Genomic DNA, 19,707 nt, shown 5'->3' with positions numbered 1-19,707 from the left:
CTCATTAACACCAAGCCAGTCAGTCTGCAAGTGGACTGTGAAGCTACTGTCTGTATCATCCCTAAAAGCCACACCGGTAACAGCCCTATTAAACCTTCCAATGTCTCCCTGGAAATGTGGAACAAAGTGAAGATGAAAGCATTTGGAACCTGCAAGCTGCTCGTTGAAAACCAAAAAACACTGATGAAGTACATGGTAAAGTTTGCCGTTGTTGATGAACAGCTCACCCCCCAGCTTAGCCGCAAGGCTGCTGAAAAGATGAACCTCATCACAGTCAACTATGACCAGTTTGAGCACGTCAATGGAGTAGTAGATAGCACAGATATCTTAGATGAATTTCCTGACATTTTCAACGGGGACATTGGAACCCTGCCTGGCTCTGTGCGTCTCACACTGAACTCTGATGTGGAACTGATACTTTGCCCACCAAAGAGACTGCCTATTGAGTTAAAAGAATCAGTGAAACTAGAACTTGACAGGCTAGTCACTGCAGGAGTTCTCACTCCAGTGGATGAACCCACTGACTGGGTGAATCAGACGGCAATTGCCACCACAAAGAACGGAAGCCTACGTATCTGCCAGCATAGACCCACGTTCTTTGAACCTCGCGCTAAAGCGGGAACACTATCAACTACTAGTGCTTGATGACATCCTTCCTGACCATGCTAAGGCCAAAACCTTCAGCAAAGTTAACATTAGTCATGGATATTGGCACTGTACTTTACAAGAAGACTCTAGCATGCCTACCCACATTTTCGACCCCTTTTGGGAGGTATAGGTGGACACGCCTACCCTTTGGACTTTGTGTAAGCATGGAAATATACCAGAAACGTCTGGTCCAAACTCTGGAAGGACTTGTGGGTGTTGCCTGCATAGCAGATGAAATTTTAATTTATGGTGTTGGCGACACTCTTGATGAAGCCAGGCACGATCATGATAAGAATCTCTCATTGCTATTGGAACTTTGCCAGCAGAAGTCCATCAAGCTCAACAGGAACAAAGTGGTGCTGAGGGTACAACAGGTGGATTTCATGGGACATCTGCCGACTGCACAGGGTTTGAAACCTGACCCAAACAAAGTGGAAGCCATCTTGAAACTAGAAACGCCTGGGACCAAGGAAGAAATTGAGAGACTGAATGGCACTGTTAACTACCTTGCTAAATTCTTGCGAAGACTTTCCCAAGTCTTGGAGCCACTTAGGAAACTGACCCAGTCAGGAGTTGAGTGGTACTGGGGATATTCGGAAGACAAAGCTTTTGATGAGGTGAAGCAACTAGTCACTCAAGCTCCAGTTCTTGCTTACTACAGCCCAGACAAGAAACTTGTCATACACTGCGATGCCAGTAGCCTAGGACTTGGTGCGGTCCTTATGCAAGAAGGTTGTCTCCTTGCTTATGCTAGTAGAGCTTTAACGGATCCAGACACCCGTTATGCAACCATCGCAAAAGAAATGTTAGCAACTGTCTTTGCACTGGAGAAATGGCATCAGTTTGTCTATAAGCGTCACGCTGTCATCAAAACAGACCACAAGCCTCTAGAGTGTATTGCCAAGAAACCACTTGATCGGGCACCAAAACGCCTACAAGGTATGCTCCTCAGAAGCCTGGCCTACGACATAGACGTCCAGTACACCCCTGGTCATACCCAACTGTGGCTACTGTTTTATTTCCGTTAGTTTCAATTCCGGTTTTGTTTTGTGTATCACGTGACGTCATGTCACATGCTTGAGATTTACTCCAAGATTGGGCTTGTGAGCGGGCTTTTGGTAGTTTAGGTTTGTATTCCCAAACAGTTAGAGTCTAAACAGTTCTTTAACGTGCTTAACACACGTTTTGATAAAAAAATGAGCTATAAACCTACAGTTAAAGAACTGTTTACGAAAGTTTTCCTCAGCTCAATAATAATAATAATAATAATAATAATAATAATAATAATAATAATAATAATCATAATAATCATAATAATAATAATCTTTTATTTGTGCTTTTTTTCAATCAACGATTTGGAGCATTTGGTTCTCAGGGAGAACATTGACTGTTGATTTGCCGGTGTTGGAATTTGGATCACTTCGCTTGGAGAAGTTGCATCGCTGTTTTCCTCATGGAGGAAAGTCTTATATTTGTATTGTTCGCTGCCGCTCAACGAATTGGAACGTTGCGCTGTTTTCCTCAGGGAGAAAGTCTTCTGTTTGTATTGTTTGTCGCCGCTCGACGAATTTGGAACATCATGCCGTTTTCCTTAGGGAGGAAAGCTTTGTTTGTTTATATTGCTCAACTGGACGTCTTGTTTGACTTCCCGCCGCTAGATGAATTGGAACTTTGTGCTGTTTCCTCAAAGGAAAATTTTCTTCTGTTTGTATTGTTTGTCGCCGCTCAACGAATTTGGAACGTCGTGCCGTTTTCCTCAAGGAGGAAAGACTTTGTTTGCTTGTGATTGCTCGACTGAACGTCGTATTAATTTCCCGCCGCTCGACGAGTTGAAACGTCGTGCTGTTTTCTTCAGAAAGGAAGGACTTTGTTTGTGAATCGTCCCTTGATTGAACGTCTTGTCTAATTTCCCGCTGCTCGACAAGTTTGGAAAGTCACACTGAGTGCAAGGCAGATGAAAATGGCTTTTACCCAGACCTGAAATGCCAAAGCCAGCCATATCACTCTACTCATGCCTCGAAAATGTGAACTTCATGGACTTGCAGATGGCATAGAATGTGCTGAGAGGGCAAAAAATGCAGAAAAAGTAATAGATCCTGAGTTAGGAAAGGGTCATTCAAATCTTCCTGAATCAACATTCAGTGTCCTAACTGAATTTCGGGCCAAGGACACCAACTTGCATCAAAAGCAATATCAGGCATCCACAAATCTTGGCCTTCTCCAAGCAAGCATGACGTGGTGCTTCAAGAATAAAGGACCACATTATCACTGGATCATTAAACTCTATTTAAAGATGGGCCTTCGAATATTTGACGGAATCCAAGAGATGGTATGTCTTTGTGTGATAAAAATAATGTTAGTGGCGTAAAAATGTTTTTGATATGAATGCTGTTGTTTGTTGTTGTGAGGGTGCGAGGATAAAGGTTTCCTTTGTAATTTCAGAGAAAAAGATACTGTTTTTCATTTGTTTTGCCCGTTAAAATTTTACATTCCAAAGACGTGTATATTGTTTTCACAGTTTTTCTTTATTTATTCTTTTATAGAAAAGGCATGCCTTAAAGGGAAAGTATCACAAAAATTTGATGTCATTTCAAAACCCAGGAATGTTTGTCTGAGAACAAAAACAAAAAATTATTGTCTAGTTTTGTTATAAATTATCACAACAGTGCAATAAAAGTGTCGATTAGTGCCTCTGGCCAGAGACAGAGTAGGCCGGTATGGATTGAAACTTGAAAAATATTAGGCTAACGTTTTTCAAGTTTTCGTATTTTTGTTTCCAAAATGCGCTAGAACAGAGTACGTGTTGTTCCTGTCAGGAATTAAGTTGATTTCTCTCCTCTCATTGTTCTTGAATTATTTTGTAGGAAAGTGAAAGTCTTATTTCACCATTTTTAACAAAAGAGGTCAAAAACCCCATGATACTTCCCCTTTAACTACAGCTTTTCATAGTTTCCTCTTTGTGCTCCATAAAACTAATATGTTTCTCACTCTCTCTCCTTGTTTTTTAAGTGCAGACATGATAATGAAGAACGAATGAAGGGACTCAAAAGGCACCAAACAGATGATGCCAAGAAAAAGCGGGTGAAAAGGAATGTCAGTCGAGCTGAAGAGCAAGAATTAAGGTACCGTCTTTTGCTAGCAAGATTCTCCCATCTATGGTAAAATCTGTAAAAAACAATTATTCCAGGATTTGTACAGAGTCCTGAATTCTTGAAAAAGCAATTTCTCCAGACCTGGAAAAAACCTGGATAAGAAAAGTCTGAAAAAAATGGTAAAAAGTCAGGAATATATTTTTCACAGCTACACATGGACATACCCATACCCAATCGTATACTCACTCATACTGGAAAGTACCAGTATGTTACTGTACTGGACATGAACCCAGATGCGGAAGTTGGTGTGTGAAATGTTCTTTGGTTATTATCTTTGCAAATAGAAAAAGGTATGTGAAGAGCCTAAGAATATGGCACACCAATGGAGGAGAGGATGAAACTGAGATGCTCGAGGAGGAGGCAATGTGACATGCAGAAAGGGCTATTCAGAATGGAGACACCCACAGAAATACCTAACATTCCAATAGAAGTAGTTGCTGCCCCTAAAAATGCAATTGTATCCATCAGTGGGAAAGCGTGCAAGTGGTGTGGTAGCAAAACCCACAGCCAAAGATCACATAAAGATTGTCCTTACAACCCTAAAAACTCCACTTCATGACTTTTTTCAACCTCATTCACTTGTGATTTACAGAATTGTCTGGACGAGAATTTTTATTATAATTCTTGACCAATAGGTCATTCTCATGCTGTCTTGTTGCTACAACAATTGATTTATGGGAGTTGTAGTCAAAAGATATCATAGAAAAATGCCTTGGTGGCAGGGTAATTTTATAAATCTATTTTACAATCTGTAGATACCTTAGCTTACTGCAGAATAGTTTTATTGTGAACGTTACCATTTCTTCAAGTTTCAATGTGTCAGCTCAGTTTAATGGACAGAGAACCAACAAACTCCATGAACACTAAAAAAATTAATTCCAGACAATTTGTTGCACCTCGACAAATCAAATACAATATCAGGCAAGAAACAAGAAAAAAATCAGGGTAATACAACTGTTTTTGGTTGTGGTTATTTTTCTGTAAAAAGAAGTGTTTACTAGGTTTGTTGACTAATAAAATGGTGGTGCCTTGCGAAGTAGTGAAAGAAAATTATTAAAAATCCAGCCAAATTTAATAATTTGATTTGATCTGATGATAGAATGGAAAACGGACATAAAAGAAACCCCCCGTGAGAGCTAGTGACAATCTTCATGAAGATATAGTTGTAGTTTTCATGTATTTTCTATATGTTGTTTGAAAGTTTTTTTTTTTTGGCTTTCAGAACCTTTTCAGCCATTTTAAATAAGTGGGAAAATTTTTAATCACCAGGTTTGCTAAAAAGTAGCCTGTTCCAGACGTTTAGATAGTAGAGCACGGCAGTCAGGGGAGCAAGTTAAATTTCACAGAGTCTTTTGATTTTGTCAAATTTGCGGCTCGTAAACGCCCCTCCATACGTGTGATTTGGTGATAGCTTGCTATCCATAGTATTAAACAGGTTTTCTTGTTAATATTATTATTCTAATGCACCATACACATAGTTTTCACGGATGCTTTAGCAGGTGTAGCTTGTAGCATGTGGATAGATACAACTGAATGATTCGATCGCCATTTTAGGTCTTTTGTTTGCAGTTTTGACATTTCATTTCTTACGAGAAGCCAAAATAGTGGCTCCTTCAACCTCGGTCTAGTCTTTCCTAGTTTTAGCTCGGCAAAATAACTCTCCAAAGGGAATAGGTTCTAAATACTTCATATAAACACAACGAAAAGTGTTTCTAATCAACTTGCTCGGAAAAATTACGAAATTTTATGGTTTTTGAGGGATTTTACTTCAGAATTTACGCCGCAATTTTGCATCTTTTTAAAAATGGCTGACAGTTTGCCTGTGGAGGAATTACCTGATCGGGTTTTGGAGGAAAATGATGCAGGTATAAGCAGTTCAGACGATTCTGACTCGGGTGAAAGCGAAGCAGACGATGACAATGTTTATGGGTATCCACATGATAGCCGTGGAAGAGGTTTCAGTGAGATTTCACAGGATTCAGAGGACGAAGCCGTGGAAACATTTGTAAACAATTCTACTGATTCGATTAACAATCAAGGCCTTACTGTTTCCGATTCTGCAACTTTGACTTTTCTGAACGAGGAAAATATTGTTGTAAACGTAGGACGCGAGTTCAACAGAATCAACAAAGTAAACACCGCAGAAGAACGAGACAGAACAGGGGCGCCGCCAAAACAAGCCAAGCGTGCTCGAGTGGCGGTGTCATCTAACTCACGGCAACCAGCAAGACAGCAGGCGCAGTTTGTTTCGAGACAGGAGTTGTTGAATAACACAATCCCTGATTTTACAGCGATACCTGGGCCAGTTCGTGTTTGGGGAGGTAAGTGTGAGCCCTTATCGTTTTTTCAGCTCTTCTGGGATGACGAATTATTTGAATTCATAAAAACAATGACAAACAAAAATGCAAATTTGAAGAGAGCAGCAAATCCAGACAAACACAAGCTGGACTGGAAAGCCATAGAGAACATTGCTGAACTGAAAACATTCTTTGGTGTTTGTGTTGCCATGGGAATATTAAAAATTCCTGAGATTGATTTCTGGGGACGCGTGGGTTTTCACATAGATTTGGTATAAAGGTGTGGGCCATCGCGGATGCAACAAATGGCTACATCCTGCAAGAAAAAATATACACTGGCAAAACATTTGAACAAACAAACCCTGAGGTGGGCTTAGGTACTAGGGTGGTCCTTGACCTCACCCAGGGGTATGACCAGAAGGGTCATATTGTTGTGATTGACAACTTTTACACAAGCCCTATTCTAGCACAAAAACTGCAAAATAGGGGCATAGAATGCCTGGGCACAGTGAAAGGGAACACCAGAGGTTTCCCAAAAGAACTGGTATTCCCTCAAAAGCCAAAACCTGCTAGAGGATCTGGCTCTTGGAGAAATTGTGGGAAAATTCTTGCTGTTTCCTGGTTTGACAACAAGGCAGTTTACTTTTTGAGCACAGTGCATCAACCCACCCATCATGCAGATGCACCACAAGAAAAAAGGGAAGTGAGAAGAAGGAGTGAGGAGGGAACTATTCAGGTTTCCTGCCCACCTTTACTAGAGGATTATAACAAAGATATGTGCGGCATTGACAGGGCAGACCAAAATAATCGATATGTGACCCTCTTTGGAAAAACGGACACCAACGCTTTTCCGTTAAACGGTCAAGATAAACGGTTGTAAATGGATACTAAACAGTTAACTCAAGCATTTAAACGGTTTCCATAACCGTTTAAACAGATAGCAAAAAATTTAAACGGTTGACCAAAGTCCAAAAACGGATAGCTTAAAGCGTTAAACGGTACAGCAAAAAAAATAAACGGTTAGCTTGAAACGTTAAACGGTTGACCAAAGTCCAAAAACGGATAGCTCACACCGTTAAACAGTTGATCGAAGTCTATAAAAACGGACAGCTTGAACCGTTAAACGATTGACTCGCCAAGATCGCTTGAGGAAAAAATTAACAGTCCTACAATGTTTACAGATATCTTTGAGCGTAAGCATGGAGCATAATAACTTGGTAGATAATAACTGATACATTCTGCGAACGAAAAAAGTACTGTCGCATTTGACGAACTTTAGTTGGGTTTCTTCAAAATTTATTTGTGCGCTTTGTATTCTATTTCTGGGTAAACTATTGCTATTTTCGTGTGACATTACGTTTATTCTCTTCCCTGCAGTTTGTTGAAATAAGCACAGTTTATAAAGGACAGTTTCGCTGCCGATATCTCAACCTGAACAGCTACTGCAAGAAACGCTTCAATTACAAAAGCCGTAACCTCTGGAAACAAACAACCAGTGAATAATTATACGATGACAAGAAATTTTTCAATACACGAGTACAACAAGCGCAACTAAAACTCTTTACACTGTCAAGAAACCATAGCCATCGCAAATTATCCATCATCTTCTTCTTTGTTTATTGTTGTTTTGTTTTGAAGTTGCAGGAAACAACTTTGCATTTGCAATGAACATGACCTTGTCAGAAGCCGACTCGTCTGGGTCAAATAACGCCAGAAGTGATTCGCTTTCTAAAGAAGTTTGAGTTTCAAGATTACACATTTCGGACCTTTTTGTTTCAAAACATAGCTTCGTGTCCCATCACTATTGAAAGATAATGCGCTACAATGAAAACTTGACGGCAGCATCGGCGTCCTTGCGACTATTCTCAGAAAAAATTCCATTTCCCATAGAAATCTAAAAATAGCATGCCACCTTCAAAGGGCATTTCCCGTAAGGTACCGTACGCACTAGGTTGACAAAATTTGTTTGGCTCTGCCAAAAATCTCGACAAATTTTGTCTCCACTAAATTTTGAATTTGGTAATCGCCTACGCACTTGAAAACATCAAAATATTTGATAATTACACAGTGTCAATCACATTAAAATCGAACACCTTCCTTTAGCTTCCGTTCGCGGGAAAGCAAGTTTACATGTGAAAATGTTGCCTCGGCGTATTTTTTTTCGTTCTTCAAGTCATTCAATTTTCTCAATAGCAGAATCACGGTCGCCGAATGAATGGCTTCATCGGCTCTCGATGCTATATGTTTATCCAAACCGATACTTTAATTATTTTGTCGTTTGTCCAAGGGATGCGACGATTTCTCGGCTACTCGCTTTCAATAAACACGGACAAAAAATCATTGTTCTGCAGTGCACGTTCCGGCGAGTATCGAGCGATTGTTAGCTTGATAGTTCTGCTCCAGGGTTAAGTTTAAACAGCTGCTGGCTTTCTTTTTAAACGGATAAGCAAACCGTTTTCCCTAGAACGTTAAACGGATGGAAATTTTTTTAAACGGATAAGCAATTCGTTTAAACGTTTTTCTTAGAGTGTAAAACGGATGCAAATTTTTTAAAACGGATGAGCAAACCGTTTAAACGTTTTCGGAAAAGCGTTAAACGGATAGAATTTTTTTTAAACGGATGAGCAAACCGTTTAAACGGATATAAACGGATGGTAAACGGTTTTGCCATTTAAACGGAAAAGCGTTAGTGTCCGTTTTCCCAAAGAAGGTCACATATTATAGCTCAGGGAGAACCTGTAACCGTTTAAATGTTTTCGGAAAAGCGTTAAACGGATGGAATTTTTTTTAAACGGATGAGCAAACCGTTTAAACGCTTCAATGAACCGTTTAAACGGATATAAACGGATGGTAAACGGTTTTGCCATTTAAACGGAAAAGCGTTAGTGTCCGTTTTCCCAAAGAAGGTCACATATTATAGCTCAGGGAGAAACTGTAACCGTTTAAACGTTTTCGGAAAAGCGTTAAACGAATAGAATTTTTTTTAAACGGATGAGCAAACCGTTTAAACGGATATAAACGGATGGTAAACGGTTTTGCCATTTAAACGGAAAAGCGTTAGTGTCTGTTTTCCCAAAGAAGGTCACATATTATAGCTCAGGGAGAACCTGTAACCGTTTAAACGTTTTCGGAAAAGCGTTAAACGGATAGAATTTTTTTTAAACGGATGAGCAAACCGTTTAAACGCTTCAATGAACCGTTTAAACGGATATAAACGGATGGTAAACGGTTTTGCCATTTAAACGGAAAAGCGTTAGTGTCCGTTTTCCCAAAGAAGGTCACATATTATAGCTCAGGGAGAAACTGTAAGCAGTGGCCTATCAGAATTGCTTTTCACCAGTTAGAAACTTCCATCAATAACTCATTTCTTATATACAGAGCTTATTCACCATTGAACAGGCTGAAATCAAGAGAGTACAGGATGACTTTGGCAACACAACTGATGTCAAGCTTCTCTAGGGAGGTTCCCACTGTGCACAGACAAAGCACAGGCTGAAGTTGTTCCAAGGCTTCAAAATGTTGGATCACATATGCCTCTCATTGGTCCCCCCAGAGTATGTGCCCTCTGTTCCCATGTTTATTCAGCCCAGCACAAAGCAGCACAAAGAGCAAATGAAGGACCAGCAAAACGACCCAGACCACCACGCTCAACAGTAATCTGTGAACAGTGTAATGTCCATCTCTGTCTCAATTCCAACAGTAATTGCTGGCTATTCTGGCACACCAAGAGTAATATTTAATTGCTGAAATGGAGTTTTTGTTCAATACAGTTTTTGATACGAAATTTGCTGAACAATGTGGACTTTGCTATGCTATCCAGTACAGTAAAATATAATACTCACCTCTTCATTTTCATATACATTATGAAGAAAAGACAACTAGAAGTAATCATTGTCTCTGTTTTGCTCACAGAAAGCTGTTATATATATTTAAAATACTTAGCAATTACATTTACAGCCGAAGCTTCTGATAGATGACAAAGAATTGGTAGAGAAAAGGTTCAAAGTAAGCTTATTACTTACTAATGGTACAATATGCAGATTAATGCTAATTTATGCAGCTTCTAAAATGATGCTTTCAAATTGTGCAAATAACACAGCAGGAATATTTTTTCATGTTCATATGTTGCATAATAGTCATTCAAGTTTTATGCTACCGTTTTGAAGTAAGTGCTATTTGTATTTTTGTAATAAGGTCTTTCAAATTGCAAAAATGTCAAAATTTATGAATTTTATCTATTTTAAGTGAATTATTACTGAAATAATTGATGCAGATAAATTAATTATTAACCTCATGAGCAAGAAAATTTAATAAGGTTTCAGAATATGTGTAGGTTTGTATGCTTTGCAGTAGTGCTTTTCAAGGAAACGACCTCTAATTAACGGCAGTCTAAAAAACGCATTTTTCTCTCAAATTGCCCCGTAAGAAATGAGTTAATATAGAGGGGTACCAACGGTGATTTCTATCAGGTCTTTTTCTTGAAATCCCTTTATATTAATACTGAAAAACCCTGCCTGAACACCAGGATCAAAGCCACTAGGGAATTGGCATTGTTTGCATAGAACTTTGTTAGGATTCTTTGCTTTGTTTATTTCTTTACAAAATTATGTGAGATATTTGTATATTCTAGTAATATATACATAAGCTACGCGTGTTTGTAAAATTATCCATCGTTTGATAATGGGTTTGAATTAAAGTGCCCCTAACCCTTCATTTTGTTTTCTTTTGGTAGATTTCCATATCTTTCAAGAACTCATTTTCGAAAAAATTTTTGAGAAATATTGAATCCTTTTTTTTTACGAGCGCTAGAGGTGAAGGCAGTCTTGTCGATATTTTCACCTATCGTTCGCATTAGTCCCCCACTAGGCCAAATATGGAGCGTGACGTAAGAAAAGGACATCGTGCAAAAATATCCGAAGATTCGATGAAGATGGTTGAAAAATGTGTGGCTTTTGAATGCAGCAACTCTCGAAATGTAGAGAAAGGAATCAGCATGCATAAGATTTCTTCCTTCTGTCCTTCCTTCCTTCGTGCTTTGGAATGGTGTCCTTTTCTTACGTCACAGCTAAGAAAGTGTCAAATATCGGACGCTTCTCATTGGCTCGTTCCTAATGAACCCACGAGACAAAAATTTGTCCAGCGGGGCTTAAAGCGGGCATTTTTAAAAATTTCAGTAACTTTAAGCCCTCGTAAAATAGAAAGGATTCAATATTTCTAAAAAAAAATTTCGAAAATGAGTTCCTCACAGGTATGGAAATCTACCAAAAGAAAACAAACTGAAGGGTTAGGGGCACTTTAAACCGAAATATTACATTTCTATAAATCTACTTCCTGGTTGTTGACTTAAATATTGTGTACTGCAGGATATTCTTCGCAGTTACTTTCGTACTTTATTATTTAAGTTGTTTTTTGCACTATTAATCAAGTTGATTTTGACCACTGTATTATTCAAGTTGTTTTTTGCCCATTATATTATTAAAGTTAATTTTGCATCATATCATTTGAGTTGTTTTTTACCACCACCCTTATTCAAGTTGCAACTATAGGCGTCGTTTTTTTTGCAACTATTGAATTCTTGTTAAAATGTTCAAAACCCTGCTCAAAATATAACAAGCATTTCATTCTCCTCCCCAAAAATACCTTTAAAACCTAATTTCAGATCATTGCAAACAAAGACTAACTCAAAACTCAAGGATAAAAAATCTCTTTTCCCAAAAATTTGATCAACCCAATTCAGCTTAACCCACGATCAACTTAATAGCCCTTTAAACAACTGGCTTCTCTGCTACAAACAGATCATTCAAACTATCAATATATTTTATTCACTATTTATTCCAAAGGTTATATCATTTACATCTAGACTTGTTAACATTTGGAATTATTTCGCGCACAAACTGTTGTTTAAAGTTTCTTTTTCAATATTACAACAAATAGCTGATTGCAGACAAAGAAAAATAACATTTACATCTCAGTCATATTCGACTCATGAAAATTAACGCAAGACCCTATAGTTATTTACTGAAAAACGTAGTCTCTTTTCTGAACAGTTAGCTCTTACCTTGTGAGAGTCTTGCGGCAGAACATGCTTACAAATGTCAACATATTAAAATATGAGAAATATGTCCATTAGGTCACATAAACTGTTACAGCCCTAACATTCCACTAAAGATTTCCGCAGCCAAAATGGCACTACTTTTTATTCCCCTTGCAAACTGCCTCTACTTTCCAACGACTTTGCAACTATTAGACACTCCATTTCTATGCATGGGTCTTTTAAAATAATAGCTTACTTCCAAGGGACTCAACACTTGTGAAAATACCCATTTATCAGTCAACATTGAAACATTTTAAAAACCTGGCACACACAAATGAAGTGTCTAATACCCGCAAAACTCTTAACCTAAGGGCAACTTCCAAGATGAAATAAAAAGTGACTCAATTTTTGTGGAAAATTTTGATGAATGTTGCAACCAGAACAGGTGGCATGACCTAACTTCCATACATCTGGGCTCGGATGACCAGATGATGATGGCATAGGTGCACATCCCTCGACCAGTATAAAGAGGCAGTGACAGAAAAACAGCCTTCCAGAGTCATTCATTGAGGAAAGGGAGCTTAGCAGTTCAAGAGTGGCTGATGTAGAATTGAAACAATCAACCAATCTAGCAGCTGAGAGGCCGCAGGGTACCTTGAACCGTGATGCAAAGGAATTTGCCTTGCCGACCGCACGTTTGAAGATGCACAGTGTTAATAGTGGTGGAGATACCATGAATCATGAATCTGCTGAGTAAAGAAAGTACTGTGACAAGGACTGAGCATAAACCTCAGGCACCCTTTTGGAAAAAGATGGAGCTAAGAATGTCGCAGCCACCGCCTGAACCTACTCCGTTTGATGGTGATCCAGCTAGGTACCTAAGATTTCAAGCAAATTTTAAAGATGAAGTAGAAAACAAAGCATCATTGACGGACAGTAAGAAGATGAGTTATTTGATCTCATACACGACTGGAAGGGCAAAGAAGGTAACCGAGAACTATCAAGGTCTACCAAATGGTTGTGAACTAGCTCTGAGTGTGGTGAAGCAAAGATTTGGACAAAATGCTATGATTGTGCAGGCTCTTAAATCTTCAGTTGTTGGTAGTCCATGGATTAGAGCTGGAGACAGTGCATCCCTGCTTGCTCTATCTGAGAAAGTTGAGAACTGTTGCTGGGCAATGTTTGAACTGCAATCAAATGAACTTGATTGTACCACTAACTTGAGACAAATCTATGATCATTACCAGACCATTTACAAGCGAAATGGAGAAAGACAGCCAAGTTGTATGGCGAGAAGACAGATGGAAGAAAGCCAACTCTGAAAGAGCTATCTAAGTTTATCACCGCAGAGTCGCGAACTGAGACTGATCCTGTCTATGGAAGAGCCAACAGCACCTCCGTTAAATTTAACAGTGTGAACAGCCCCAAGAAATCAGTCTTTACTTCTAGACCCACTTCTGGTGCAAGAATTACTACAATAGCAACAGAAGTCCTGTGAAACGAAGCTGATCGATGATCAGGAAAGACCTCACCTGGAAGAGAAGACCGAGGTAGCAGAAGTGTTGGCCGTCGATCTGATGTTTGTAAGGTCTGCAAGGGAACGCACATGGTTCTAAAGTGTCCAGTCTTCTTGTCTAAGAGTGTGGCTTGGCGGAGACGAGTTGCAGGGTTCAACAAGCTGCGTTACCGGTGTCTTTCAGAGTCACATTTGCAGAGGGGGTGTCCAGAAAGTAACAGTTGTATGGAAAGGGACTGTGCTCACCCTTTGAATCATCATTCTTTGTTACATGTGTCAACGACTGCTGAGGTTGACAATAGCGACAGTCAGGATGCTAATCCAAGCATTCCTCTGGTGACGGACCTAACTGTGAACAGTGCAACTACGGGGAATTAGAAAAGAAGTTTTGTACTGCTAAGGGTGGTGCCTTTGTGTGTGATCGCGGACAATGGAGCAGCTGTTACCACATATGGCTGGCTTGACTCAGCCGCTTTTATTTCCATGATTACTTCTCACCTTGCCAAAAGACTGCAACTTCAAGGAGTTCTAGAGAAAGTTAGCATTAACACTGTAACCAGTAGGAATCATGACTGTGAGCTGTCCAAGGTGATATTCCTTGTCAGCCCAACAAGCCAGGATGGTCCACGTTTTGCAGTTTCTCATGGTTTAGCAATTGAAAGCCTAAATGTGTCTGACAGGTATTGCCCAAGCCAGCTGGATTTGTCTGAATGGCCACACCTAAAGAATTTAGAGTTGCCTGATGTTGCTGTGGACGTGAATAAAGTCTCTGTCCTCATTGTTCAAGGTGTACCTCAGGCACATATGGTGTTCAACTATCGTTGGGGGGACAGTCTGCAGAATCAGCTGTATGCAATGAAGAGCCCATTTGGTTGGTGTGTAGCTGGGCCAACAAACATGATGGAGGATGAAAGTAAACCAGTTGCGCTTTCTGTCTTCGAATTTGATTGGGCCGAAGACAAGTCGTCCCTGAAACTACACCAACAAGTTGAGAAGTTCTGGGCTTCGGAATGACATTGGTTTTGGCAACACAGGCGACAGCTCTAACAGTGTTAAAGATGAAACAGCACTAGAAATCTTGGAAGGCATGACCAGACTAAAGAATGGAAGATACAAAGTTAGCCTGTTGTGGCGAAACGAAGACCCCATACTTCCAAACAATCGGGCATAAGCTGAGAAAAGATTGCAGCAACTCAAGAAGGGTTTCCAACGTGACCCTGCATTTGCAGAACAGTACAAAGCAGTGATGAATGACCACATCGACAAGAGAATATGCTGTCAAATTGTCTGAAGAGGAAGCAGCTCGTACATCTAACCGCACGTGGTATCTCCCACATCACGGACTAGTCAACTTGAACAAACCTAAAGTTTAAGTTGTTTATGATGCTGCTGCAGAATAGGGTGGAATGTCACTTAATAAGGAACTGTTGCAAGGAATGCAACTCAACAACTCACTCATTGGAGTACTGTTCCAGTTCAAAAAGGATCAAGTAGCAGTGGCTTTTGATATCGAGAGTAAGTTTCACAGGGTAGCTTTCTTGGGGGAGGATATGGATGCGCTCTGGTTCCAGTAATGGAGTGAAGGCATGAATGAACCACCAAGTGATCACAAGATGACTCTTCACTTGTTCGGAAAGGCGGATTCAACTTGTATTGCCGCCTATGCATTGAAACGAACAGCAACTGACAGTGACAATGCCTGTGAGGAACAAGTGAGAGAAATCATTCGCAAAAATTTTTACATGGACGATTGCCTGTTCTCAGTGCCTGCTACTGAACGGGCAATTAAGGCAGCATTACATTTGGTTCAGTTATTGCGCAAAGGGAACTTACATCTTACCAAGTCTCTTTCTAACGACAAGAAAGTGCTGGCTGCCATCCCAGCAGAAAAAAGACCAATTAAGAATCTCGACTTTGATAAACTTCCCATTGAGAGAGCGCTAGGAGTGCACTGAAACAGACACCTTTGGAGTGAAAGTATCGCTTACACCGAAAAAGCTTGATGACAATACGAGGCAGGGATGTTTGTCAATGATAAGCTCCACATTTGATCCAATCAGAATGGTTGATCCAGTCCTGCTGACAGCAAAGAGGGTCATGCAGAAGACATGGCAATTAAAGCTTCATTGAGATGAGACATTGCCTGAAGACCTGTTGAATGGCTGGAAGAAATGGAAGGAAGATTTGACCCTCCTCAACAATGTAAGCATCCTTCGATGTTATTTCCCAGGCGGATGTTGCACTGATGCAACATTTTAACTTCACCACTTCAGTGATGCATCAAAATTTGGTTACGGAACTGTCTCGCTTTTGAGGAAGGATGCAAAGAATGGAACTGTAGATTGTTCATTCGTCATGGCCAAGAGCTACACCGCTCCTCTCCAGTATGTCTCTGTGCCAAGACTTGAGTCGGAAGCTGCTATTATTGCAGTGCGAGTGGAGACACTGTCCAGGGACCCTCAACCCAGCCGATGATGCATCGCGTGGACTTTCAGTAAACCACCTCCTGCACAATGAAAGATGGTTCAAGGGCCCAGCCTTTCTGTCAAAGCCTGAGGAGGATTGGCCACATATTGAAATTGCCGCACTGCGAGAAGAGGACCCGGGGGTGAAGAATGAGGCTATATTTACATTGACAGTTCCAGACAAGTTGCATGAATTACTCAAGAAGTACTCTTCCCAGAACGTGCTACAAAGAAAGATAGCATGGCTGTTGAAATTCAAAGTGTACCTGCAGCATCTTAAACAGAAGGGCACAGTCAGCGCCACCAGCCACAAGTACCTAATGACAGCAAATTTGGAAAAGGCGAATATCGCCATAGTGAAACTGGTGCAAAGAGAAGTGTATGCCGTAGAGATCAAAAATTTGGAGAATCATGGGAATGTCAAACCCTTGAGCAAGATTGCTAAGCTCCGACCAGTGTTGATTGATGGAGTGATGAGAATCGGAGGGCGCATTTCTGAAGCACCGGTTGCATTTGGAGCCAAATTCGGCCCTTTAAACGTCAAAAGGGGAAGAGCCATGGAGTGCAATATTTACCTGCCTGAACTCTAGAGCAGTACACTGGAGTTGGCCAGTTCTCTGGAATCTGATTGATTCATCAACGTTCTGAGAAGGTTTACGAACCGAAGAGGCCCAACCAAGTCCATCTACTCTGACAACGGAACAAACTTTGTTGGTGCTGAGAGAGAGATTAGAGAGGCCATTGAGGGCTGGAACCAGTAGCAAATTCAGGATGAAGTCCTGCAGAAGGGATGCCAGTGGGTTTTCCAACCGCCGAAAGCTTCGCATGCTAGTGGAGTCTAAGAGAGACTAATACGCAGCATCCATGCAGCTCTGAATGCAATACTCCGGGCGGGAAAGCCTAGTTGAGGAGGAAGTTGTAGCGACCGTCTTCACTGAAGTAGAGGCTATCCTAAACTCCAGACCACTTTGTGCTGCTTCTGATGACCCTAATGATTGGGAACCGTTAACACCTAATCATTTGTTGCTGCAGAGAATGGCCCACGCCCTGTCACCTGGATCGTTTGTGAAGGAAGACATGTTTAAAAGGAAGTGGAGGCAAACCCAGATTTTGGCAGATCATTTCTGGAAGCGGTGGCTTTAAGAGTACATCCCAGCCTTACAGGAGAGACAGAAATGATACGAACCCTGTCAAAATGCAGAAGTCGGAGACCTTGTACTCTTTGTGGATGAAAGTGCGCCCAGAGGATGGTGGCGCTTGGGCCGAGTAATCAAGGCCACTCCTGGACGAGACGAACTAGTGCGGACTGTCGATGCGAAGACCGGACCAACCACGTCGTTAGTGTGGCCTGTTCAGAAGCTATGCCTATTGGAGGAGGCAGGAAACCTCAGTCATGATTGAGACACTCTGTGAACACTATTGACATTGATATTGACAATTAATTGCATAACCAAGCTGTACAGGAACCCATGCCTAGTCACTGTCGTAATGCTTCACTAAGTGGCGCATGGGGTGGGGTGTTGCGGCTGGGTTCCATGTGTTTGTTTTCTCGCCATTTTGGATCACGTGACTTCTTGTACATTTGTAATGGCTGCGATGTTTGTTGTTTAGCAAAGCGTTCATGTTCACGGCTTTTCACTCCATGTAACGATTCGATATGATCAGTTGTTGATTGTTCTTGATTCATCTTCTGGACCTGGACCTGTTAGGAACTGATTGATTGTTGTATCTCGACTGGTCTAAGTCTCGGAGCTAAAAAATGAACGGATCGGTAAACTACAGTAATTGCCGAAGGTTTTGTACCTTACACAAACGTCCCTCGCGAAAATAGAATGCAAAACTAAAACTTATCTTTACAATCAGTTCTACAAATATGTTTGCCCCACACCTTCAGGCAAAAGAATAACAATTCTTTGTAGTTAAGTTGAGGAGACGAAATGTGACGTGATTTCCAGACAAAATTATTACATCAATAGAGAGATCTATGCTATTCATCCAGTATCCGACAAAGGAATAATATTTTCGCATGATTACAAAGGCTAGACAAGGGGCAAACATAATGCAAGCAAAATAAGACCTTGCGCCGTTTTTTGTAATCAAGTGAATATTAAGTCTACTGTGATACTCAAGCCGCATGCATAATAATTTAGAATTTATTTCTTAGCCTAGGATCTGTGTTCTCTTGCGTGCTCGGCATCCTCGGTAAACCAGGCATGCATTTGTCAAAAGTCTCAAAATTGGAAAACTCCTTGGCCCGAGAAGTGACCTGTAAAGCTCCCGAAAAAGCTCTCTTGTTTCTCAAAGCTTTGATCATTTATCCCAGAGTGGAACATCTGTCACATATCTGCTTGACACATCTTTTTTGAGCGAAAAAAACAAAAAAAAACAAAGAAACAGTTTCTCAGACAGTAGTGCAAATCATCCATGGGTTTAACATATATTTTGACAGTGTTCACGTCTTCATAGCGACGATGTGTATTTATTTATTTTATTTTATTAGCTTCGCCTATTACATGATACAGAAAGATAAACGAACAAGTATAATAAAGGAATGTTTCCTATGTGAAGCAAGCATTTAACAACACGTTATCTTATCTTTTTCCATTAGCTGTTTTCATCCCATGCAACAGTCACATTATTAATCTTGTTGCCTGGGACTTTAAGAAAAGCTTGGTCGAGCTCAGTGAGTTCATGAAATGTTTCCACAACTTACTTTATGTTCCAAGTGGAAGGAAAAGTAGGCTCTTGAACTTTCTGGAAAGCCCAACTGGAAAAAAAGCGAGAGCGCCACCGAACCCCACCACAAAAAGCTGGAGTATGTGGTTCCACTCCACGATTTACTATGCAGAATTTTTTTGTGCTTAGTGATTTTATTAAAGAAGAAGTCAGGCATGGGCGCAACACTGCCAGCAACTCCCTCCTCAGCCTAGAAGAGATGTACTCCGGTCAAGAGCTTGTTACAAAGATACACGCTCAACTGAAATTGGCGAAAGTTAAGGCTCCTACCTTACTAAGCTTACTGACTACAATTGCAACTATAACAGTATCAACAGCATTCCAGGAATCAAATCCATCTCAAAGGACAAGTGGGAACTTTACATCAAGCAGACAGGCCCTCAAGCTGTGAAAAATTTAAGAGATGGTGACAAAATGGACTTAAAGCTCTTTTGGGAAATCCTCGTGCTACTGCACCACTACCATCGGCTCCTACGACCTGGAGAGCTCATTTTCCGCATACAATGTAATGCGTGACAACAAACGAAGATCACTGGACACAGATTCCATCAAGGCATTCCACTTTCTGTATTGGAATTTGCAGATTAAACCTGCATTGGAGGAGGAACGAAGCCTGGAGGAGGAAACTGGCAAAACGCAAGAGAAACCAAAGAAATGACCTGTCCCTGATGTTATCAAGGTTGTCAAAGCCAATAAAGATATGAATGTGGAAACTGAGCAAAGCCAAAAACCAACATCTGAAATCGAAAACCAGCATGATTCTAGCCCAGCACCAAAGCGGTGTAAACTAACTAAGAACAATCCTACCAATTTATCTAATTTTATTTTATTTTAAGTCTTATTGATAGAGTACAGACAA

At 40.5% G+C, this 19,707-nt stretch overlaps 1 protein-coding gene across 1 annotated transcript; it reads left to right on the top strand.

Annotated features, from left to right (window-relative positions):
* Window positions 1–5,385: 5,385 nt before the first annotated feature.
* LOC146468796 (uncharacterized) lies at window positions 5,386–10,528 on the top strand. The gene is made up of 2 exons (XM_085124151.1): window positions 5,386–6,121; window positions 9,497–10,528. Exons 1-2 carry the CDS (start codon window positions 5,605–5,607, stop codon window positions 9,499–9,501), a joined length of 522 nt encoding a protein of 173 aa, XP_084980277.1. The 5' UTR covers window positions 5,386–5,604; the 3' UTR covers window positions 9,502–10,528.
* Window positions 10,529–19,707: the final 9,179 nt, after the last annotated feature.

Source organism: Pavona decussata, unplaced genomic scaffold (genome assembly GCF_977016875.1).
Source record: "Pavona decussata unplaced genomic scaffold, jaPavDecu1.1 SCAFFOLD_129, whole genome shotgun sequence".
In the NCBI taxonomy this organism is placed as follows: domain Eukaryota; kingdom Metazoa; phylum Cnidaria; class Anthozoa; order Scleractinia; family Agariciidae; genus Pavona; species Pavona decussata.
This window is presented reverse-complemented; position numbering and strand designations above follow the sequence as displayed.